Here is a 24,496-nt window from a genome sequence, read left to right on the forward strand (position 1 = left end):
ACTCGGATCCCGCGAAATCGCGCCGTCCATTCAGTTTCTATGTCCATCAGCATTCACCAGCCAGCGTCGTTGCGTCGTCAGAGTCAAGGACGTACGATTCATGAGTATACAAACGCACGCACGCACACAATCACACACCATCCGCGGAATTGCACCGGTCAACTGCACTCAAACCTGTGCAGCAGCTCAATCAGCTGTTTTCTCCTCCTTCTATGCACTTTCCCCATTGCATTCTCAACAGTGCGAGGTAATTAGTGTGAGTGAAAAAAGCACAGGTTGGCGGCAATTGTACAAAACTTGGAAACGCTGGAATTCGTTGAAAATGTCAACAGAATCATTAAATAATTATAGGTTAGTTTATTAAATATCGATTCAATGAAACTCTCATCAATGAACAGACGACGGCGCTTGGACGCCACCAGTATTGACGGAAGCCCCGGCACTAGACGCGCGTGCTCACGCGTACATCTACACGGTGAGCACGTGCTCTTTGCCTGTATGCGATGTAAACAGTCGCGTACGTACACGCGGAAAATCTATGCTAGGCAGACAGGTTAAGCATGGTTTAGTATATGTTCTGTGGTTCTCTCGCAAGCATATGCGTCATGAATGGCACACAAACTACAACACCTTTGTCGTCATCGTACCGGGAAGGGAAAATTGCTCAGAAAATTGTACTGCTGCTGCCTTAATCGATGGTGTTGGTCTACTTCTGAGGGACACAGTGTGAAGAGTATCTACATTTAAGCTGGTGAACTGTTTGCGATTTGTTACCATCGAGTCCGCAGCGCTGAGAGTTTTGTCGAAGACCCGAAAAATTATGACAGCAAACTGATGGTGAGTCATAATGGGATTAGAACAGCTTGTGTGATATCCAGAAAGGCAGAAAATATCAGTGTTCTGCAGAATTTTTCGCAGATGGTGAGGTAATCAGCGCCAATTGGGTTCTTCCAGCGAACGTTGCGTGACATTGTGCAAGTCTACTCGAGGGAAACAGCAATTATTCGCGGCGGGGATAATTAACTCAGGAATTCCTTCGTGTAGCAGTGTTCAGCATTAAGGTGCCGAAGAAAAATGACGACCTCAAACTGGGACAAGTTCCGACTGCTGCTGTGGAAGAATTGGGTCATCCAGAAGCGCCACTATGTCCAAACACTGTTCGAGATTACAATTCCGGTGCTCGCGTGTTCACTGCTCATACTGGTACGAGGACTAGTGAATCCATCCACCTATACGAAACCAACCAACTTCGAGAGCCTCAACGTGAGCAGTATAGCTAACATAAGGTACGGTAGCGCACTCTCAGCGTAGAATGTGGTTCACCAAACCAAGTTCCATTTCAGAACTCTCGTCACCAACCATCCAATCACGCTAACGCTTGCGTACGCCCCGAAGAATGCGCTCTTGGAGCAAGTGGTCAAGCGAGCTGCGCGAACGCTCGGAACGGACGTACGGACGAGTGCCTTCAACGATAGCAATTCAATGTACAACGTGCTGGTAACGAACAACTATCTCGCTGGGATTGAGTTCGGTGATCACTTAGTGGTAAGTCCGTACTTCAAAGCAACACATCCGTCCTACCTAACGCACCTCCCAAAATCCCGCAGAACGCCACCGAGTTGCCAGACAACCTGACGTTCGCGCTACGATGTCCCAGCGAAATGAGGAGCACCAGGCTGCCGGGGGCGGAGTTTTGGGCCAACTGGAGGACGTTTCTGGTGTTTCCGCCGTTTCAGACGTACGGAGCGCGGGCGGTCAACTACAGCGACGGCGGATATCCGGCCAACTACTACGCGGAGGGGTTCACGTCGGTGCAGAATGCTCTGTCACGGGCGCTGCTGAGCAGAAAGGGCAACAGCTCGCAGCAGTTACCGACGGTTGCACTGCAGGTTAGTGATATTAGAGTGGTCGAGACGAACATCCGGATATGTTGTTGTTGTATTTTTGTCATTTCATGTATTGTTGTTGATTCATTTATTTTCGGCAGCATTAATTTTTTTGGTCATTCGCTGTCCTAAGATATCCGAATATTTTATGAAAACAACAGTTAGAGTTGAGATTTTGATACCTGAACAAACTTATCAAGAGCTCATCAAGTTACAAGTCTATCTGTTTAAAACTTCTTTTTTTATTTACTGGGACATTCAAGCTGATTGCAACACCAACATGGCTATATTATAATCCAAGATGGCGGTGAGGCAGTATTGACACGAATATGATATCTAGAATGCTCCAAAGTAGACAGAGGGCTGGGCTTAAACGAGGAGCAGTCACTGACTTAAACTGAGCGACACTTGAAAGCAAGGCTCCTGTTTTTCGATCAGAAATCAATCACGAATCTGCCGATTGCAGCGCGCAACCAGTCGTGAGCGAACACGACTCGCTAGCTGTCAGCGACATAGTCAATTGCTTCACACAGCGATACAAATACTTTCGAATTTCTTTGCCTTCTCCGTCCGTCTACCACAGTCCCTCGTCCAGTTCATGAGTATATGAGATGGCCCTGGACTGTTTTGAGGCGGTGTTAGTAGTTATTGATATGTTATACCTTGTGACATAGGGACGTGGCGTTACATCGTGCTGCCACCTGGTTTTTTTATGCGCAAGAGTGTAAAAGTGCTGAGTCATCGTCTAAAAATAGACGGCGTCCTATCTCGCCCAGCAAAATAAAGTCGATAAAGTAGTCGGTTTCGATGAGAAAAAGTGGAAAACGTGGTCTTAAAATAGCGACGCCATCCCCCTATTATTTCGCCACTACGGATCAATTCTGAAGTTTTTTTTAAAAAGGTCCTATAAACCAAATTTTCAATTTTGGCTTTTTGGGTGTTTTTAAGAACCGCCTTGAATCAGGGGTGTTTAAAAACACCCAAAAAACAAAAATTGAAAATATGGTTTATAGGACCTTTTCAAAAACAACTCTGGAATTCAGTTCTAGAGCAATAACTTCATGGTAGCCAACTGGTTAGCGTCCCAGACCATCAATCCAAGGGTGTGAGTTCGAATCCCACCTGATTCTCAATGGTCTTTGTTCATATTCAACGTTCAACTCCTGATTCCAAAATTTAAGGTAACCGACCAGGATTTGATCCCTAAATCTTCTGCATTCGAGGCAGAAGCCGCAACCATTAAGCCACGGAGCCGGTAAATGTGTTTGCGTCATGTTCGATAAGTGTTCGCGAGTGAATGAGTCTTTTTGAATCAATCAGGGCTCTTGTTTGAAAGGGTTACATAACGTATTAGTTGATTCGAATAGAACTGCATTCGAATGAGCGAATCGAAATTCGCTAATTGGAGTGACTGACAGCTAGCAATTTTGACGTTTGAGTTTTTGTTAATTTGAATACGTTCGAATGAGTGGACATTCGAAGTAACTAAACTCGATGTACCAAATCTGCTCTGTATAAGTCAGCTATCATCATCGACCGAAGCGACCGTCGCACACGAAGTTGAAACGAATAAAGCCGAGCTCGGCACTCAAGCAGCCGCTCGACACGGAGACACGTGCTCTCTTTCTTTCTTACTCTCTCAACCTCTCTTGTTCTTGTTCGTGCAGTGCTGCGTGGTGACAGCAATCATTTGAATGCGATCATGGGAAAGGTAGTCGAGATTTCGATAGAATGTAAAACGAACGTGCTCTACGCGAATGTATTTCTGATGAGAGTCAAATGACTGTGTGGGTAACTTAAGGCTGCCTCCCTTCGTTCGTGTTTGAATGTATGACAAAAGTTCAAAAAGACCTCGTGTTTACTCGGAAAAAATAAAAACAATCGAAATAAAAACTGTGCATTAGAGGGTTAAAAGAAAGCTAGAAATCTTATAAATTTGGTTTCAGATGCTGTGGTGAGGAAAAATAATGGTGAGATATGTCAATTTGAGTCTCTTAAGGCATACTCAATAGACCTTTCTATAGAAATATTCTGTAAAATCGATTTAAAAATCTTTCAAAAAACGTAGACCATCTCGACTAAATATTTCAATTTATTTCACAAAATTTTGGGAAAGAGCATCTTTTTCATGGTGCCAAATATCAGACCAGGTATGTTCAAGTCTTCAACCTCAAGTTTGTTCATTAGGTGTTGATTGAATGTTACAATGCCAAACGATAGTACCGTCATCAGGGGTGACATTGGGTCTGGGGGATGAGAGTGGGTCATAAAATTTCAGCATTTTGGTAGCGGTAGTTGAGTTAGCATTCAGAACATTTCAAATTCTTTATACAACTTTTTATCAGACCTCCCATAACCGAGTTATTTTTCATACCTTCCAGCGCTTTCCCTACCCACCCTTCTACAACGACCCGCTCCTCCGAGGACTGGAGAATCTGTTCCCAGCCATCATCATGATTGCGTTCTTCTACTCCTGCATCAACACCGTCAAATTCATAACGCTGGAGAAGGAACGCCAACTCAAGGAATCCATGAAGATCATGGGCCTCCCCAACTGGCTCCACTGGTCGGCCTGGTTCGTCAAGACGCTGCTGCTTCTATCGATCTCGATCTCACTCATCACGGCGCTACTGTGCGTTAGTCTCACGACCAACACGGACATTGCCATCTTCGAGTTCTCCAACTGGCTGCTGATTTGGCTGTTTCTGTTCATCTTCAGCATCACCACCATCACGTTCTGCTTCATGCTGAGTACGTTCTTTTCGAAAGCGAACATCGCCTCCGGGGTATCGGGGATCATCTGGTTCTACTCGTTGACACCGTACAACATCACGTTTGGAAATTATGATAGGATGTCGTTGGGAGCGAAGCTGGCATCTAGCTTGTGGTGCAATACCGCGATGGGTTATGGATTTATGTTGCTGATGAAGCATGAAGGAACGTCGATAGGGCTACAGTGGTCGAACCTGTTTTCACCCGTCACCGTGGATGATACATTGACGGTGGCGCATATGATGATGATGTTGCTGGTTGATGCTCTGATCTATCTGCTGGTAGCACTCTACGTGGAGCAGGTTGCACCTGGGGAGTTTGGCATTCCCAAAAAGTGGAACTTTATGTTTACTAAGCAGTTCTGGATGTCCGGAACTTCTTACGCTGGACGGACGAACCCCAGTGAGCGGGAATACCTCCGTAAAAATTCCTCTTGTAACGCGGAAGAGGAACCTACAGATAAGCACGCTGGAATCAAGCTACTTGGTCTGTCCAAGATCTACAAGGGCTCCAAGATGGCAGTGAACGATCTTACGCTGAATCTCTACGAAGATCAGATCTCAATCCTGCTCGGACACAACGGTGCCGGCAAAACGACCACCATGTCCATGCTGACGGGAATGTTTCCGCCAACCAGCGGAACCGCTATCGTCAACGGTTACGACATCCGGTACGACATCGAAAGCCTGCGCAACACGCTCGGCCTGTGTCCGCAGCACAACGTGCTGTTCGACGAGCTAACCGTTGCCGAGCACATACACGGATAGAAATCCTGTCCGGGAAATCGACAACATTGTTGTCGATTTGCTCTAAAATTCGTTTCGTAATGTTGTCGACCAGTCGTCCGGTAACATTTGCATTGAAATCGACAACAATGTTCTCGATTCTGAAGCGTGACGATTGGGTACGCCTGGCTCAAAACAAAAAGCACGCAGCCATCCCAAACGAAGGGTGGCGGTTTAATCGGTTTTTGAATTGACCGTTGGTTTTGGTTTTTGAATTGACCGTTGGATATTTCTTTTGGTTCAGTAAAACAGTTGATTCGTTTTTTTTTTTATTTATTGAGGCAAAAATACATCATTAATTAACAAACTAATCTTTGTGTGAGTGTGTGAGTGTGTGTATGTGTGTGTTTGTTTGGAATATGGGAATACAAGAAATTAGTGTTTTTACAATCAGGAAACATGGGGATCTGGGGATTGAAGAATGTGGAGTTTTTGGGAATATGGGATTTTCTGAATCTGGGAATCCTGAATCAAAATTAGGAATTTGTGATTTTAGGAACTTGGTATTACGTTATTTTAGAGATTTGGGAATATCGAAATAAGAAAATTTAGGAATTCAAGAACCTGATAATGTGGGATTTTGAGATTTAGGAATTAAGGAATTAAGGAATTTGGGAATTTGGGAATTTGGGAATTTAGGAATTTATGAATTTAGGAATTTAGGAATTTAGGAATTAAGGAATTTAGGAATTTAGGAATTAAGGAATTTAAGAATTTGGGAATTTGGGATTTTGGGAATTGAAGAATTTGGGGATTTGTGAATTTGGGGATTTGGGAATTTAGGAATTTGAGAATTTAGGAATTTGCGAATTTGGCGATTTGGGAATTTGGGAATTTGAGAATTTGGGAATTTGGGAATTTGTGAATTTGGAAATTTGGGGATTTGGGAATTCAGGAATTTGAGGATTTAGGAATTTAGGAATTTGGAAATTTGAGAATTTGGTAATTTAGAAATTTAAGAAATTGGAATTTAGGAATTTAAGAATTAAGAAATTTGAGAATTTAGGAATTTAGGAATTAAGGAATTTGGGAATTTAAGAATTTGATAATTTTGGAATTTGGGAATTTAAGAATTTGGGAATTTGGGAAAATGTGAATTTGTGAATTTGGGATTTTAAGAATTTGGTAATTTAGAAATTTGAGAATTTGTGAATTTGGGATTTAAAATTGAGAATTTGGGAATTTGAGAATTTGGGAATTTGGGAATTTGGGAATTTGAAAATTTGGGAATTGTGGAATTTGGGAATTAGTGAATTTGTTAATTTGGGAATTTGGGAATTTAAGTATTTGGGAATTTGAGAATTTGGAAATTTGTGAATTTGGGAATCTGGGGATTTGGGAATTTGGGAATTTAGAAATTTAGAAATTCAGGAATTTGGAATTTAGGAATTTAGGAATTAAGGAATTTAAAAATTTAGGAATTTAAGAATTCAGGAATTTAGGAATTTAGGAACATAGGAAATAGAGAATTTGGGAATGTAAGAATTTGGGAATTTTGGAATTTGAGAATTGAGGAATTTGGGAATTTGGGATTTTGGGAATTTGATAATTTGAAAATTTGAGAATTTGGGAATTTGGGAATTTAGGAATTTAAGAATTTAGAAATTCAGGAAATTAGGAATCTAGGAATTCAGGAATTGAGGAATTTAGGCATTTAAGAATTTAGGAATTCAGGAATTTAGGAATTTGGGAATTTGGGAATTAAAGAATTTGGGATTTTGTGAATTTGGGAGTTTGGGAATTTAAGAATTTGGGAATCTGTGAATTTGGGAATTTGGGATTTTGAAATTTGAGAATTTGGGAAATTAAGAATTTAGGAATTTGGGAATTTGGGAATTTGTGAATTAATGAATTTGTGAATTCGGGAATTTAGAAATTGAAGAATTTTTGAATTTGGGAATATAAGAAATTGGGAATTTGGGAATTTGAGAATTTAAGAATTTAGAAATTAGGGAATTTGGGAATTTGGGAATTAAGGAATTTGAGAATTCAGGAATTTGGAATTCAGGAATTTGGGAATTAAGGAATTTGGGAATTGGGGAATTTGGGGATTTGTTAATTTTGGAATTTGGGAATTTAAGAATTTGTGAATTTGGGAATTTGGAAATTTGGGAATTTGGGAATTTGGGAATTTGGGAATTTGGAAATCTGGGAATTTAAGAATTTGGGAATTTGAAAATTTGGGAATTAGGGAATTTGGGAATTAGTGCATTTGTTAATTTGGGAAGTTGGGAATTTGGGAATTTGTTAATTTGGGAATTTGGGAATTCAGGAATTTAAGAATTTTTAAATTTGGTAATTTGGGAATTTAAGAAATTGGGAATTTGGGAATTTGAGAATTTGAGAATTTAGGAATTTAGAAATTTGGGAATTTAGGAATTTGAGAATTAAGGAATTTGAGAATTAAGGAATTCAGGAATTTGGGAATTGGAGAATTTAGGAATTTGGGAATTTGGGAATTTGGAAATCTGGGAATTTAAGAATTTGGGAATTTGGGAATTAGTGAATTTGTTAATTTCGGAAGTTGGGAATTTGGGGATTTGTTAATTTTGGAATTTGGGAATTTAAGAATTTGTTAATTTGGGAATTTGTGAATTCGGAAATTTGGGAATTTGGAAATCTGGGAATTTAAGAATTTGGGAATTTGAAAATTTGGGAATTGGAGAATCTGGGAATTAGTGAATTTGTTAATTTGGGAAGTTGGAAATTTAAGAATTTGGGAATTTTGGGAAATTTAGAATTACGGAATTTGGGAATTTGTGAATTTGGGAATTTGGAAATTTTTGAATTTGGGAATTTAAGAATTTGAGAATTCGGGAATTGGGAAATTTGGGAATAAATGAATTTGCTTGTGAATTTGTTAATTTGGGAATTTGGGAATATGGGAATTTGGGAATTTAAGAATTTGGGAATTTGGGAATTTAAGAATTTGGGAATTTGGGAATTTAAGAATTTGGGAATTTAAGAATTTTGGAATTTAAGAATTTGGGAATTTAGGAATTTAGGAATTTAGGAATTTAGAAATTTAGGAATTTGGGAATTTGAGAATTGGGGTATTTTTAATTTTAGAATTTCAGAATCTTAGAATTTTAGAATTTTAGAATTTTAGAATTTAAGAATTTTAGAATTTTAGAATTTTAGAATTTTAGAATATTAGAATTTTAGAATTTTAGAAATTTTAGAATTTTAGAATTTTAGAATTTTAGAATTTTAGAATTCTATAATTTTATAATTTTAGAATTTTAGAATTTTAGAATTTTAGAATTTAAGAATTTAAGAATTTAAGAATTTTAGAATTTTAGAATTTTAGAATTTTAGAATTTTAGAATTTTAGAATTTTAGAATTTTAGAATTTTAGAATTTTAGAATTTTAGAATTTTAGAATTTTAGAATTTTAGAATTTTAGAATTTTAGAATTTTAGAATTTTAGAATTTTAGAATTTTAGAATTTTAGAATTTTAGAATTTTAGAATTTTAGAATTTTAGAATTTTAGAATTTTAGAATTTTAGAATTTTAGAATTTTAGAATTAGAATTTTAGAATTTTAGAATTTTAGATTTTAATTTTAGAATTTTAGAATTTTAGATTTTAGAATTTTAGAATTTTAGAATTTTAGAATTTTAGAATTTTAGAATTTTAGAATTTTAGAATTTTAGAATTTTAGAATTTTAGAATTTTAGAATTTTAGAATTTTAGAATTTTAGAATTTTAGAATTTTAGAATTTTAGAATTTTAGAATTTTAGAATTTTAGAATTTTAGAATTTTAGAATTTTAGAATTTTAGAATTTTAGAATTTTAGAATTTTAATTTTAGAATTTTAGAATTTTAGAATTTTAGAATTTTAGAATTTTAGAATTTTAGAATTTTAGAATTTTAGAATTTTAGAATTTTAGAATTTTAGAATTTTAGAATTTTAGAATTTTAGAATTTTAGAATTTTAGAATTTTAGAATTTTAGAATTTTAGAATTTTAGAATTTTAGAATTTTAGAATTTTAGAATTTTAGAATTTTAGAATTTTAGAATTTTAGAATTTTAGAATTTTAGAATTTTAGAATTTTAGAATTTTAGAATTTTAGAATTTTAGAATTTTAGAATTTTAGAATTTTAGAATTTTAGAATTTTAGAATTTTAGAATTTTAGAATTTTAGAATTTTAGAATTTTACGTCTTGTCCCGGGCAGCTTTTCTTGCCGTCGTGGTGCAATCTGAGGTGGCTGGAGATCTGGTGGAAGAGGACGGCGTCGCAGCCTGTGGAGGGAGGAAGGTCGATTAGATCGATCGATTACTAGTTTTGGGGAGAATTTGTTTATCAATCTTACCAACTTTCTGAGGGTTTCAACGGCTCGTTGAAGATTTTTTCCCGCTGGAGGAGGAGGAGGAGGAGGAGGAGGAGGAGGAGGAGGAGGAGGAGGAGGAGGAGGAGGAGGAGGAGGAGGAGGAGGAGGAGGAGGAGGAGGAGGAGGAGGAGGAGGAGGAGGAGGAGGAGGAGGAGGAGGAGGAGGAGGAGGAGGAGGAGGAGGAGGAGGAGGAGGAGGAGGAGGAGGAGGAGGAGGAGGAGGAGGAGGAGGAGGAGGAGGAGGAGGAGGAGGAGGAGGAGGAGGAGGAGGAGGAGGAGGAGGAGGAGGAGGAGGAGGAGGAGGAGGAGGAGGAGGAGGAGGAGGAGGAGGAGGAGGAGGAGGAGGAGGAGGAGGAGGAGGAGGAGGAGGAGGAGGAGGAGGAGGAGGAGAAGAAGAATTGCTACCCAAGTGTCCAACTGAAAACACCGCCAACAAAGTCGTTCCGGACCGAGTCGAAATTCACAAGTGCTTTCGGAAGTGGCAAAATCATCTGTCCGGGAGAAGTCAACGGTCGTTCCGCACCAGCAGCGGCGGCTGATGATTTCTTCTCGCTAAACAACATCTTCTTCCGCATCGGCCGTGGGGCAGAAGGATGAGGAAGAGGTTCCGGCGATGCACTTATTCCGCTGTCCGCCTTCTCGAGTGCGGCCATTAGCAACGGTTCCGTCTTTAATTTCAGAACTGAACCGTACTGGCCCTTTCGATCACTGTTGAGAATCGCGGCTGGCGGTGCGGATCGACCTTTCACTTCTCCCGGGCAGGTGATTTTGCCACTTCCGAAAGCACTTTTTAACTTCGACCCGGTCCGGAACGACTTTCTTGGCGGTGTTAGCAACTGGACACTTCGGCAGCACATGCTGGTGCTTTCATTTAACACAAAGTACACTTTATTTCACCAACACCCTCGGGAACACCGTGAACTTTTCCGGTCCTCCGGTTACTTCTCCCGAAAACATAAAAAAAAACTTTGAAAATATAAACAAACTGTCACGAGAGCAGAGTTGACGTTTTGAATTGGGCTGCGTTTTGACAGTAGTTACGCGTCGCAAAAGGATGACGGAAAAAGTCGCGTTTTCGAACACAAAAGTTTTCGAAATCGATGAAAATGTTTTCATTTTTGAAAACATTGTGAACGAAACCGAAAACAATCGATGTTATCGATTTTAAAACAATTTGTTGACGGTTTTTCCGACAGGATTTCTATCCGTGTACGATTCTTCTCGAAGCTCAAAGGACTCCGCGAGGAGCAAATCATTGCCGAAATCGACAAATACCTCCAGCTGCTCGAGCTGGAAGACAAACGGAACGCACAATCCCACACGCTGTCTGGCGGGATGAAACGCAAGCTGTCGATAGCGATCGCGCTTTGCGGTGGTTCCAAGGTGGTGCTTTGCGATGAGCCCACATCTGGGATGGATCCCGCCGCGAGACGGGTACTTTGGAACTTGCTGCAACAGGAGAAGGTGGGTCGGACGATTCTGCTGTCGACGCATTTTATGGATGAGGCGGATATTCTGGGGGACCGTGTAGCGATAATGGCTGGAGGTGAGCTGAAGGCGGTAGGATCGCCGTTCTTTTTGAAAAAGAAGTTTGGTCGGGGGTATCGGTTGATCTGCGTTAAGAAACAGGGATCGGACCCTGGGCAGTTGACGGAACTTTTGAGGAAGCATATAGCGGAGATTGAGGTGGAAACGAACATCGGTACCGAGCTGAGTTACGTGCTCAAGAACGAATATCTGCACAAGTTTCAAGCGATGCTGGCGGACCTGGAGGAGCACACGGATCAGTGTGGAATCTCTAGTTACGGGATTACGTTGTCTACGATGGAGGAGGTGTTTATGAGGTAGGTTGAGGATCCTAAACTTCTTCGAAAGATAATATAAATGTTTTGCTTTCGCAGGCTTGGAAGTGACGACAACTCCGAATCTAACGCGATCGAAGGAAACGGCCACATCAGCAACGGAAACGCTCACACAACTGTCGATTGTCCGGAGGAAAGCTACACCTTAGCCACCGGCAAACCCCTGCTAATCAACCAAATCAAAGCAATGTTCTCGAAAAAGTACCTCAGCTTCATCCGTGCGTGGAAGATCTCCACCCTCCAGACGACATTATCAATGTTCTACATCATAATGATAATAGTGATCGTGCGTTCGTTCCCGAACAACGTCATACTGCCTCCGTTGGAGATTTCATTCGATTCTTATGGAAAGACAGTCACCGTGCTGGAAACGACCGATGCGAATGCAACGATTTCCAAGAGTTACGCAGATTTGTTTGCGGACTTTGCAAAGTCCAACCAACTTGTCACGATCGATTCCTCATTCCCGGAATACATTCTGAGCAAGGTAAGGTTCGCTTAGTATCAAAGTGTTTCGCCGCTAATGATCCCACTTTCAGTCCACCGAAAACATCAAAGCCGTGGACAACACGTACATGGTCGGTGCCACGCTGGACGAAGCCGAACAGAACTTCACGGCATGGTTCAACAACAAGGCCTACCACACGGCACCGCTGTCGTTGAACTTGATCTACAACGCCATTCTGCGGACGTTCTGCGCCAACTGTTCGCTGGACGTCGTCAACAAGCCGCTGCCGTACAGCTCTCGGGTGCGCTTTCTGCGACTTCAAGCCGGTAGCAACATGGGATTCCAGCTGGCGTTCAATACCGGCTTTGCGATGGCTTTCGTCGGGGCGATGTACATCATGTTCAACATTAAGGAGAGGGCTTCGGGAGCCAAGCTGCTGCAGTTTGTCAGTGGAGTTAATGCGTTCACGTTTTGGACGGTATCGTTTCTGTGGGACTACCTCGTGTTTATCGTAGCTATGGCGCTGTACATCTTGACGCTGGCGGCGTTCCAGGAGGAGGGATGGTCAACTCCAACGGAACTCTCGCGAGTGGTGATTGTTATGATGTGCTTTGGAAGTGCCGTCATCCCGTTTACTTATCTGTGTTCGTACTTTTTCGAAGTTCCATCGACGGGATTTATCAAGATGTTGATCTTCAACATCTTCACCGGCACGGTTATATTTACGGGCATCTTTCTGCTAAAGTACAGCGAGTTCAACTTGAAAGATGTAGCCGAAACGTTGGAGTGGTTCTACATGGTCTTCCCTCATTTTGCATTGAGCCATAGTTTGAACAACATCAACCTGGCGCTCACGATACAACAGATTTGTGACGCACAGTGTGAAGCTATGCCGTTTTGTACGGAAAAGTTGCTGTGTACCTTCGACAAGAGATGCTGTGATACGGATTTGTTTTCGTTCCAGCCGAACGGGATTAGCAGAAACCTCGTGTACATGCTAGCGGTTGGTGTAATATCTTTTGTTGTCTTACTAGTAAAGGAATTAAGGCTTATTAAGTGCAACGTACAGTGCAAGAAACCTTGGGGAAATACGCCTATTGCAGCGGAATCCAGCTCGAAGGAAACCATTGTCATCAACGAAGATACGAACGTTACGGAAGAACATCAACGAATTGCGCTTCTCTCGGAAGAAGAACTGCCCAATCACACTTTGGTGCTGAAAGAAGTGTCCAAGTACTACGGATCATTCCTTGCCGTTAACAATCTTTCCCTAGCGGTAGAAGACTACGAGTGCTTTGGACTGCTTGGAGTCAACGGCGCCGGGAAGACGTCAACGTTCAAAATGCTAACCGGAGATGAGAAACTCTCAACCGGTGATGGTTGGGTTCGAGGAATCAGCATGCGAACCAAGATGAACGAAGTAAACCGTATGATTGGCTACTGTCCCCAGTTTGATGCCCTACTCGAAGATCTGACCGGACGGGAGTCCCTCGAGATCTTCGGACTCCTACGTGGAGTCCCCTCCCCTCTGATCAAGCCAATCTCCCAAAAGCTAGCAACCGATCTCAACTTTACGAAACATCTCGACAAGCAGATAGTGGCCTACAGCGGAGGCAACAAACGCAAACTCAGCACCGCTCTGGCCCTGATCGGCAACCCGGTGATCGTCTACCTGGACGAACCCACCACCGGGATGGATCCGGGCGCGAAGCGACACTTTTGGAACGTGATCTGCCGGATCCGGGCGGCCGGCAAGTCCATCGTGCTGACCTCGCACAGCATGGAGGAATGTGAAGCACTCTGTACGCGACTGGCGATCATGGTGAACGGGGAGTTCAAGTGCCTTGGATCGACGCAACACCTCAAGAACAAGTACACGGAAGGGTTCTTCCTGACGATTAAACTCAAGAAATGTGATAGCGCGAGCGAGAGGAGCAAAACGAATCTAGTCATGGAGTTCGTGGAGGAGGCGTTTGATGGGGCGCGGTTGAGGTAAGAACTTTATAATCACTGCCTAACAATTATGCTGAGCGTTGCAATACACAAGCATGGCTGGCAGTAGCGCACTGATAGTTCCAAAATAAATCCAATGGAATTTTTGTAAACTACATTTTGAAATCATTTATTAATTAACTGAAAACAGTTTTTCGATAAGTTTTATCATTTGAATCGCAAGATTGAAAGACTAAATAACTTTTCATCGTGGAGCTGGAGATGTCAGACGTTCTTCTTTTGAGTGTAGAGACAAACGGTGAAGCAAACATTTCTATATCTTTAACTCCACACTTTCAGAGAGCACTACCAGGACTATCTCACGTACCACATCACGAAGACGTCCCTCAAGTGGTCCGCGATGTTCGGCCTGATGGAGCAAGCCAAGGCGCGGTTCGAGATCGAGGACTACGCCCTGGGGCAGACGTCGCTGGAGCAAGTATTTCTGGCGCTAACCGCCTACCAACGCATCAGTGATTGAATCTCTCTGTGTTATACGAAGTAGAACAAAAAAAAAGTTAACAAAGCTGCTAGCTAATGTCTCAGTATTCGGAAACTTGTTCTCGAATATTTATGTTTTGCAATGTAACGGAATAAGGGTACTTAAGATTTTACTTTATATTATTTTAATATTTAAATGTTTTTAATTTATTGCAACCAGTGACACGCGAACAATACACATTTAGGTAACAAACAAGTTTGATGAAATCTTTACGTTTTCTTCACAGCTTTTATCACAGCCTCGCACTGGAAATTTCATCGAAAGCGACGCACATTTTCGGGTTCATGCGTTTTAGTTTTTCCACCTCACGCTGGGTAAAACCGGGACAGAAAGCAATCTTGAGCCACCGAATCGCTGGGAATCGTCTGACCAAAATTTGAAGGTGGTTCTCTTCCAACTGAAAGTGTGTGTTAAAGTAAGTCAATTTCTCTGGAACAAGACTTGTGATCGATTCAACTCACCCTCTTGTAGTGCGTAATTTGCATACTTTCAACGTTGTAGGACGGCGTTAGCTTGAGCACTTCTGGGTAAAACTTAACGTTGTGTAGATTTAATGTTCGCAACTTATTGAGCAGCATCACGTCTTCGAACGCGTACACGTACGTTCCTGAAGCAAGCTTGGACGATCCTAGCTCGAGATGTTTTAGTATCCTAAATTTGGCACCCAACAGATTGACCTTCTCTGCTACAACGAGAAGAAACTCCAACTTTTGCAACTTGCTGATGTTGAATAGCTCGATAGTTCCTTCGCTAACTTCCAACTTAAGCTCGGTCAAGTTGGAGATGCTGCCGGAAATCATCTGCATCACGTAGCTATCGATGAACTTGGTAGATAGTGTTAGTCTCCTTAAATGCTTCAATCGCTTGAAGAATGCAATACTGATGTCCTGCTCACTTTTGGTCATTCCCTTGAGCTTTCTGTCGAATCTGAGCTCGATCAGCTGCGGAAATTTGAGGTTGTAAAAGTAGTGAACTTCCTTGGAAGCGAACACCACCGCCAGTTTGATCAGTTGATCAGCAAACTGTGGCAGCAGATCCATGTGGTCTTCCGAATCTACGCGAAGATGAAGCTCGTTCAAGTTTGGAGCACTCAATCCCAAATACTCAACGTGAAGACTTTCAACTTTAAGAACTTTCAATTTGTCGAAAGACGCGTTGAAGTATCCAGCCTCCGTTTTACAGGTCCCAACGAGGTGAAGTTGTTCAACGTTCGTGCAGTTGAAGAAAGTGTTCTTCAGCACCCACCCAAAGCGTTGATCCGCACTCCAGCTTTCCAGCTTCAAGTGACGCGGCTGGGGACAAACTTCGTTCATCAACCTTAGATTCTTCATCATTTCGTTCGCGTTCTGCGCGTCCAGCTTGATCGACAACGCCGGATAGTATCGTTTGAACAGCATTTTTGCATCCAACAGCCGGCATCCTTCAACGTGTAGAATGACATGCTTTCTCAGGTACCGATCCGACAGCAGAACTTCGTTCCAGCGGTGACAAACTGGGGATAGATTTTTGCGATTTTTCAGATCCAAATATTGGAAGATGTTTTCGAGGGTCTACAAAGCAACAAACCATATTAAATCCAGCAATTTGAACTAAATCAACCTACGAACCTCATTCGGAAGTCGAGCAAAACATGCCATCTGTTTGGATGCCCCCAAAAAAATGGGCCGATTGTTATCTTCCGAGAACAAGTTCACGCGCGCTCAATGAACGATAATGGAAGCATACTAGTAAACATTAAAAAAAGTGGTATCACATGATCCAATGTTTTGTTGTGTCTGCTTCGAAATGTCTGCAACGTTGCGACAACAATCTTTCCAGCGTCTCTATTCAAATCTGGAGCACTGTAAACAACAAATTTCGAGTTTTAAGTAGCTGCTACTAGGGGAACAGCATCTAATTCCAGCGTGCCTCTAATGTTGGCAGGTCAGAACTTTGACATTCAATTAAAGCTAATTAAAAGCGTTTTCAACTGAACTCGAGTGATAAATAGCTTAATAAGAAAAGAGCAAGCAAATTTCTACCAAAAGTTTTGCAAAATTAGTTGTTTAAATAGTGAAAATCAGCAAATTGGATGGAGTTAGGAGCGAGTGCTTAACCTGCCAAACATACGAGAATTTCCCCTACTAAGAGATCAGATTATGGTGGTCTTACACTGACCGAATGCACCTCACTGAATGAAAGACTAATGAAGTGGCTCGCGGACTGAGTGGCTGAGATAATGGGCTCCATTGACAGGCGGTTTGATACTACGCAGTGAGAGAGAGAGAGAGAGAGAGAGAGAGTGGGTGGACGAGTGAGGTGATAACTGTGTAACTGTTGAAATAACCGGGAGAGTCGCGTTTATATTTTAATCTAAAATATTGGTCTTAAAATTTAGATCATGTAATAACACAGACTTTTAAAAAAGATTGATTAATAGTCTAAGAAATAAAAGGTGCCCTTTTGTAATATCGATTAAAAAATTTCGATACGAGATTTGTCTGACCACGCCTTCCATCGAATGGGGAAGTAAATTTTGGCCCCGGTCTAACCTATAGGGTTAGGTCGTTAGCTCAATCCAGGTGTAGGAGTCGTCTCCCTGGGTCCTGCCTCGGTTGAGTCACTGGTAGGCAGTTGGACTAACAATCCAAAAGTCGTCAGTTTGAATCCCGGGGTGTATTGAAGCTTAGGTGTAAACAGAGGTTTGCAATTGCCTCAACAATCAAGCCTTCGGACACCTAGTTTCGAGTAGGAATCTCACAATCTAGAACGCCAAGGCAATGCTGTAAACGAATAAATGAATTGCTGATTAGTTAACACTTTGAAAATGGCAATTTATTGTTTTCTAATTTTTGAGTGAGAAAGTGTTGGAACGAAAAATCAATCTTCAATGTTTCTTAGACAAATTAAAAATACATTGTCTAAGTTCATTATTTTTTCAGAAATGGGCAGTCAAAAAAAAATCGAAAATTGAAATCCAAACTTAAAACGGATTTACCTTAAAAATTGATTTTTTTTTTTTATTTTTAAATTAGGTTTTGTTCCGAATTCAAATTTGATAACGCATTGAATAAAAATGTGACAAATTTCAATTAATTCCGAGGGGGATGACACTTCCGCGCTAACCGAGCGATAAAGCTTCCTTTTCAATCCTTTGCAGCGTTCACTTTCATCTTTCCGCTTTATATTGCTTTAACTCGCGTTAACCGCGATAACTCGCTTTTTGGCTTACCTTTTTTTGCGTTCGCGCATCAGACTGCTCGATTTTTTTGACAGCGAGAACTGTCAAAAGCAAATGACAGTTCTCATTGTCAAATGATTCGAGCAGTTTGTTTGCTTTTTTAAAGAAAGGTCTCAGGGGGAGATCATCCGTCGGAACCGTTCTATGCGTTCCTGTGCCTGCTTGGGTCTCGTTCCACTAGTTTGAGACGGTTCCACCACTGGTTCTTGAGCCATTCGTCAGTCTCCCGGTGGAGAAAGCCTTCTCAGGTTGAGAAAATTGCATGAAACGAAGGCGCGAACCGGCCCCGAAGGGCACGATTGAAACCGATTTTCCAAAGCGCCGATTTTCTGACCTGAAGCCATCGGAACGACGGATGTAAGTTAAACAAATCTTTGTTACTTGTAACTTGTCTTTAACAATCATTTATTTTCCAGCAGAGGAAACTTTCGAAACATACTTCGACGAATCTGGTGGGTTTGGAGCTGGGCTAAGCAACACTACACAGAGGTTGCCGAGCAGGACGATTCTGTGAAAAGGTATGAAAATACCGCCGGCATGAAGGAGCTGCTACCAGTTCCTCAAGGAGGTTCCAGTGAATCCAGATACTATTCCGACTGCGACTGAACAACTATGCTAGCCAGTACGGTGCAAGTGCTAGCAGCGACTACCATAACCGCTTCCCGGACTGCCAGCGCAAGGCGTAGTGATGCATGAAGCAGTGCCCCTCCTATCTCGTGAAGGTGATTGCAACCCAAGTCTGTGCCAGGGCTGGGGAATCTTCATATAGTGCCGCCCTGTCAAGGTGGTCATTCATTGAGCAGCTCAAGTTTGTCGGCAAAAAGTTGAGGTTCTCTTATTCTCAAACAAACAAATCTGTGATCATGTATTCAATAAATTTTGATAAATTGTAGTGTGATGCATTTGCTTTTAGAAATAAATCTTCCGTTGACGAAAACCAAAACGTTTAAAAAAATCATTTTCATTATTTTATTAAATTTTTGTCCATCTGAGAACACAGCGGGCCAGGTTGTGACCGAGGTGGTTCAGACGCAGCGGGACCTTGAGACCGTTCTCGATGCGCTTCGGCTGGTGCACACTGGGCTTCTTGTCTAGCAGGAAACCCTCGTCCAGGAACGATTCCTTCAAGCAACCGCCGGCATCGACGACCAGCTTCCTTGGCAAAGTACTCCTTATGCTGGGACATAATCTTCGAGCTGAGCATCGTCCGGGCAATGTTCATCAAATCCTCCCGGAACTTTTTCGCATCCTTCAAGTTGTCCTGAGCCGCGGCAATCAGCACCGAACGTGCCGCCTGCGTGGCCGCTCTTCACCCGGCGATGATAGTCTGCGGGTGCAACTTTGCTCGATCAGCTTTTCCACCACGCGCAGCAACTCCGACGCCAGAAGTCACGGAAGTCGTTTCATCGCCAACCTCATCGTCCTGCACTCGACTCATGTCCACGAGGATCTTCGCCGTCGGATTTTCTACGCCGATCGCCTTCAAAATCGTCGCCTCGTCGTTGGTCTCCTCAACCTGGCCAGCGCTGCGGCCTTGCGCCACCAGAATCTTGTCCATTCTCTTCGGGCCGAGTGTGCTCTTTCCAGGACGCCGATGGCCCCACAAACGAGGACAGCCGGGCGATTTCGCCCTTCTCCTCCTCGGCAAACATTTCGGCGATTCGCTGGGGGAAGTTCACAATCAGGGCAAAAGCTGGTAATAAATTTCCCTTGATATAAGCAGCGTGGTGGAGCGCCGACACTGGAATGGCCCAAGTCTAGGCTTATCTACACCCAAGCGCGTCGATTACCTGCCTACAAAATTAATAAAAATCAAAACCAAAATCTCTTAATCACACTACTAAAAAAAACATTACCCAAAAACTTTGCTCCTCCTTGAGTTTGCGCTAGGATTTCCGCCAAAGTCCGTTTTAAGCACTTGATGTTAGAGCCGCCGATCACACCAACACACCGGGAGTAAAGTTAACTTTTCCGGTCATCAAAACGTGCACCGAGGACGGTAGAGCCGGCGAACACACCGGAGCAAACTTTTCCGGCCGTTGAGAAAATCTCAATTTTTGCTTTGTTTTTTCTTTCTGTCAAAACTGCTTGAAAAACCAAAACAAATACCGAGTTGCCAAACATGACCAAAAACTGCTCGACGGCAAGGTTGCAAGATAGATTTCTCTGGTTCAAAAGTCGAGCAGACGCTGGTCGCTTTAACTCGCTTTAACGCGCGTTAACATGCGATAACTTGCTTTAAGGTGGCGTTATGTGAAAACACGGCACGATGAGTAGCGTTGATGCTTTTCGAGCTCGTTTTTGTGCGTTTTAGTGTGTTATCGCGGAGTGACGTCCCCCTCGATTAATTCCAAAAATCTATTTTTATTTATATTATTTGGTGACAGTTTTTGCCCATATTTCTCTGGTAAACAGGTTTCTATTTTTTGTACTCTAAATCATAATCATTTTCAGAAATCTGAAAATACAGATTTTGGGAATTTAACTTTTTGTGAAAAAAGTCAATTGACAAAATGGGGAGACGATTCTCAAGATTTTCAATTTCTTGGGAATCAAAAGTTGATTTTTTTTTCAGAAAATCCGAAGGTCCAAAAAAAGTCAATTTCTCAGCACATTTTCCTCACGAGGTACCGCATAATTACCCAAATCGATCAGAAAAATTCCTTCCCAAAATACATTTTCGAATATCTAATACTAGAGAACCTGGAGCTTATTAGAGAACGGCCATCTCAAACCAAAAGTTCCAATCAAAGCACGAGAACTGTCAAATGGAGGTACCAATCGAACAAAAGACAAAGGATTTCCTCCATTTGACAGTTCTAGTGCTTCGATTGGTACTTTTGGTTTGAGATGGCCGTTCTCTAATAAGCTCCAGGTTCTCTACCTAATACCTATAACATTTTTGTTTTAGACTTCTCGATGCCTCTGTGCTCTCTTGCGCTAACTATATGGAAATCATAACAAGTTTAGAACAAGAGATCACAGAGGAATTGTTGTATGGACGAACAGAAGGCTTAGACAAATTTTCAGCTATTTAAAAAAAAACAAATTAAATAAATTTCCAGTTTTCGTGAATCTTGCTTACTTTTTCAACAAAGAAGTCCCGTGGCGCATAGAACCTTTTGAAAAAGTACCTTTTGAAAATATTCTCGTCTCGAGATTAAGATTTTTTTTCACATTTACCGTTTCTGTATAAAAATACATCTTTGAGTCAATTTCACTCAATATTTTATTATTATCAACAAACATTTCACATCAATCATCATAACATCGACTGCATCTTAACCGTGACCTATAAGCCTAAATTGATAAGAGTGACGTAATAAATCTGATGCAGATTAATACATAGCAATTCCACATGACACCATTTAAATGAAAGTAAAAAATATCCCAATTTTAGCTGGAAAAAATATCTCGAAATACCATTTTTGTATGATAACAAAAAATGTTTATGAAATAAAAAAAAATGCCTAGTATGGTTCTAAATAGTCCAGACTTTTATGCTACTTTTTTTTCTTTTTTTTGAAATCATAAATATCATCATTAGGGCTAGTGATTTTTCGCGATTTCACGGAAGCCACGTAATCCGTGAAATTCGCCCCTGGCCGTGAAATTTGGGAGATACCGTGAAATGCCGCGAAATTTGAAATATTCAATTGATAAATCGTTACTTAGTGCGTTTAAGCTTTATTTTTTAATTCAAACATTTTAAAATATTTTTAACAAGCATTTTTAATGCAGTTTACAAATAAAAAAGTTTTTCATATCAGATCTACAATTATTTTTTGAAGATATTGTTCATTGCAATATTCAACAAAATGCATGTTTCTTTATTCCACAAAATTTCAAAAAGATTTTAAAAGAACATTACTCAACACTTTTTTGAAATAAAACGCAATATCAAATTTTTGTAAATTTATTTTAATTAATTAACGAATTAATAAAACGATAAACAAATTGCATCTAAATATTTTGAATATAAATTATGTGTTTGAATTCAATTGATTAGTAAAATAATACATATTGAAATCATATTTGTTAATCATTTTGCAATGTATTTTTTTTGCATTATCAACAAATGTAAAAAACTGCTTTTACTGAAGTTTTGCTTTAACATTATTAAAATACTAAAGTTTTCCTATTGATGAAACTAAGGAAAGCAAAAAAAAAACTTTATTGCACTTATTTTAATGATTCTAGTTTTCATGAATAAGAGGTTCATGACGTGCTTCGCAAATTAAGCAAATTAATTTTATAAAATCTCAATAAAATTAAAACAGCTGAATCATAACTTCATGATTTTTTTATTAGGTCCTATAAAATAATGTTAACATTGAGTGTATCCCTTTCACACCTTGTGTCAACGTTCATTAGAGTAAGCGGGATACACTCAATGTTTACATTTGTTTGTAAGACCTAATAAAAAAATCTAGAATTCAACTGACGGAAATTCTTCAAAATTTCCCAAGATTAATCCAATACTCCTTTTTTAAATAAATAAATTATGACAAGGGGGTTTTATTTTGTATCTAGAACTACTGCTAACTTTTAAGACACTTTTCTGATAATAATTTTGTTAAAAGTATACATTTTAACGTTTATTTTGAGAAAGTTTGAGAGTACCGTGAAATTGCCGTGAAATTTAAATGTTTTTCAATTGGCATGCCACGTAATTTCGATTTTTTGCCGTGAAAAATCACTAGCCCTAATCATCAATTTGTTGCCACATTTTGATTTTTGACGTTTCGAAAAAATGTAAACAATAACAAACACGTATTAATGTGGTAAGATTCGACTGCCAGAGTCTACAGTATGTAAGCAGTAGAAGGGCATGCACGTGTGGCAATCCAAATCTGACTTCAAATACCATATTCAGCAGCTCTATGTGTGTACGAGTGGCAAATTGAATCTTAGTTTTTAAGTTTTTGTTTAATTAAGGTCAAACTCCAAAACGCGTTGTCGAGACTTCAATAAGTGACGTGCTTGTCGCATTTCAATAAGATGGGAAATTTAGATAGTAATATAAATATGGCATCTATAACTCTAACTGTACCGACATCGACGTGCGTCAACAAATCACAATCCCGACAAATTGTGTGTTTCTTATAAACCATCCGCGGAATCTTCTTGCGCTAGTTAACCGTTGGCATCGACATAGTGCAGAGTTAAAAATGGAAATAAAAGAAGCAGGATTTTCAGTTGCATTCTTGTTACTACTTTGCTGCACAGGTATTTGCAAACTTAGGAAAAAAAATCATGCCTGAAAAAGATCAATAATTTTTTAACGAATGTTTTTTCTTAAAACTACAAAATGACATATTAAATCAAAATATTATTCAAAATCCTGTTTCAGATGCCTTCGATTTTCCGGAACCCGGTACGTGCGGTTTAGATGCCTCGGATCGGATCTACGGCGGAACCATCACCAAACCAGACAGTTATCCGTGGACGGCCATCTTGATTTATTGGAGGAGATTCAGCCGAAGTGATTTGTTCCAATGCGGGGGCACGTTGATATCCGATCAATACGTACTAACCGCGGCACATTGCCTCGATGATCCATTGATTTATCCTTTGTGAGATTTATCTTTAAATTAAAAGTGGAACAATCGCGTTGTAACAAGTTACATGAACTTCCAGGAATCGTGTTCGTCTGGGAGATTGGGATCTGCAGAGCGAGGAGGACTGTGATGACTTAGGAAACTGCAATGATCCTCCTTTGGACGTTGGAATCGAGAGTTTTGTCCAACATGAGAAGTATAATAGAAAAACCATGTCCAACGATATAGGGCTGATCAAATTGAAGGAAAAGGTCATCTTTACGGAGTTTGTGCTGCCAATCTGTCTGCCAATTGCCGAAAGTGTCAAGAATCAGAACACTGACAGTATGAACTTTATCGCGGTGGGCTGGGGAGTGACTGAGCATGGCAATGGAACCAAAGGTAGAACATTAATTTATTCTTGATCAGAACAGTTTAAAAAGAACGTCCCTTTTAGCATTCGCCAGTCGGTACAAGCTGCACGTTGAGCTTCCCGGTACAAATTTGACCTACTGCAGTAAGGTGTACAAAGAGGATGATATTGCCGAAGCCCAAATGTGCGCCGGAGCCGAAAGGGGCAAGGACACCTGCGTGGGAGATTCCGGCGGTGGTTTGTTTGCTCAGGTGGACGGAATCTACTACGAGTATGGGATAATAAGCTTCGGGAACGGTTGCGGAGTGAAAGGAGTGCCCGGGATAAACACCAGAGTGACGAGCTATTTGAACTGGATTGAGGGTCATATGTCGGATTAATTTAGCATCCACGGCCACGCCAGAAACTTGTCCAGCCCCGCGAATGGGGTCCAGTACCCACTTTGGTAAACACTGCCGTAGGCTATGACTACACGGAGAAAAAAAAACAATTCTCGAAATCGTGAATTAAATTCACGAATGCGAGAACCACGAAGGAATATATGCACGTTTATGGTGCAAATGCACCATACTCATGAATAAATTCCTTCGTGGTTCTCACATTCACGATTACGAGAATTGATTTTTGTTCTGTGTACGTAAATTATTGAATCTGGGAAGAAAATGATCCTGCTACTAAACATTTGACAAATGAACCATGTTATAGCCAAAAAATCAATCAATAAAATAAATCAAACTGCTTTTTAAAGAATTGCTCTTACGATTTGTTCCGCCCGTGTG

General features: G+C 40.8%; 3 protein-coding genes and 1 pseudogene across 5 annotated transcripts; 2 read left to right on the forward strand and 2 right to left on the reverse strand.

The window, feature by feature from the left end:
- The first annotated feature begins 612 nt into the window (after positions 1-612).
- On the forward strand, positions 613-14,790 carry LOC6042516 (ATP-binding cassette sub-family A member 3). 2 transcript variants are annotated; one of them, XM_001851759.2, is made up of 8 exons: positions 613-1,286; positions 1,344-1,545; positions 1,608-1,889; positions 4,268-5,414; positions 10,991-11,624; positions 11,682-12,129; positions 12,182-14,082; positions 14,383-14,790. In XM_001851759.2, exons 1-8 carry the CDS (start codon positions 1,075-1,077, stop codon positions 14,561-14,563), a joined length of 5,007 nt encoding a protein of 1,668 aa, XP_001851810.2. In that variant the 5' UTR covers positions 613-1,074; the 3' UTR covers positions 14,564-14,790. The 2 variants fall into 2 exon arrangements, with proteins under 2 accessions (XP_001851810.2, XP_038108907.1); XM_038252979.1 differs by having other exon boundaries at positions 4,268-5,328; positions 10,977-11,624.
- Positions 14,688-16,384, reverse strand: LOC6042517. Its single transcript, XM_038252980.1, has 3 exons — positions 16,192-16,384; positions 15,046-16,134; positions 14,688-14,981 (listed from the first exon to the last, which is right to left on the reverse strand). Exons 1-3 carry the CDS (start codon positions 16,219-16,221, stop codon positions 14,817-14,819), a joined length of 1,284 nt encoding a protein of 427 aa, XP_038108908.1. The 5' UTR covers positions 16,222-16,384; the 3' UTR covers positions 14,688-14,816.
- On the forward strand, positions 16,374-24,189 carry LOC6042512 (CLIP domain-containing serine protease 14D). 2 transcript variants are annotated; one of them, XM_038252981.1, is made up of 4 exons: positions 16,374-16,507; positions 23,158-23,380; positions 23,445-23,746; positions 23,802-24,189. In XM_038252981.1, exons 1-4 carry the CDS (start codon positions 16,498-16,500, stop codon positions 24,095-24,097), a joined length of 831 nt encoding a protein of 276 aa, XP_038108909.1. In that variant the 5' UTR covers positions 16,374-16,497; the 3' UTR covers positions 24,098-24,189. The 2 variants fall into 2 exon arrangements, with proteins under 2 accessions (XP_038108909.1, XP_001851819.2); XM_001851768.2 differs by lacking the exon at positions 16,374-16,507 and adding an exon at positions 22,961-23,033.
- Positions 18,673-19,839, reverse strand: LOC119766841 (annotated as a pseudogene).
- Positions 24,190-24,496: the final 307 nt, after the last annotated feature.

This window comes from Culex quinquefasciatus, chromosome 2 (genome assembly GCF_015732765.1).
Source record: "Culex quinquefasciatus strain JHB chromosome 2, VPISU_Cqui_1.0_pri_paternal, whole genome shotgun sequence".
Lineage (NCBI taxonomy): Eukaryota > Metazoa > Arthropoda > Insecta > Diptera > Culicidae > Culex > Culex quinquefasciatus.

Bases quoted from the DNA above. Each gene is read 5' to 3' on its own strand.
- LOC6042516 (XM_001851759.2), top strand. From the start codon at position 1,075: ATGACGACCTCAAACTGGGACAAGTTCCGACTGCTGCTGTGGAAGAAT. The intron at 1,890-4,267 runs GTTAGTGATATT...CATACCTTCCAG, and splicing joins TACCGACGGTTGCACTGCAG to CGCTTTCCCTACCCACCCTT. The intron at 5,415-10,990 runs TACACGGATAGA...TTTCTATCCGTG, and splicing joins GCTAACCGTTGCCGAGCACA to TACGATTCTTCTCGAAGCTC.
- LOC6042517 (XM_038252980.1), bottom strand. From the start codon at position 16,221: ATGGCATGTTTTGCTCGACTTCCGAATGAG. The intron at 16,135-16,191 runs GTTCGTAGGTTG...GTTGCTTTGTAG, and splicing joins TTGCTCGACTTCCGAATGAG to ACCCTCGAAAACATCTTCCA. The intron at 14,982-15,045 runs GTGAGTTGAATC...ACACACTTTCAG, and splicing joins AAATTACGCACTACAAGAGG to TTGGAAGAGAACCACCTTCA.
- LOC6042512 (XM_001851768.2), top strand. From the start codon at position 22,976: ATGGAAATAAAAGAAGCAGGATTTTCAGTTGCATTCTTGTTACTACTT. The intron at 23,034-23,157 runs GTATTTGCAAAC...ATCCTGTTTCAG, and splicing joins GTTACTACTTTGCTGCACAG to ATGCCTTCGATTTTCCGGAA. The intron at 23,381-23,444 runs GTGAGATTTATC...ATGAACTTCCAG, and splicing joins GATCCATTGATTTATCCTTT to GAATCGTGTTCGTCTGGGAG.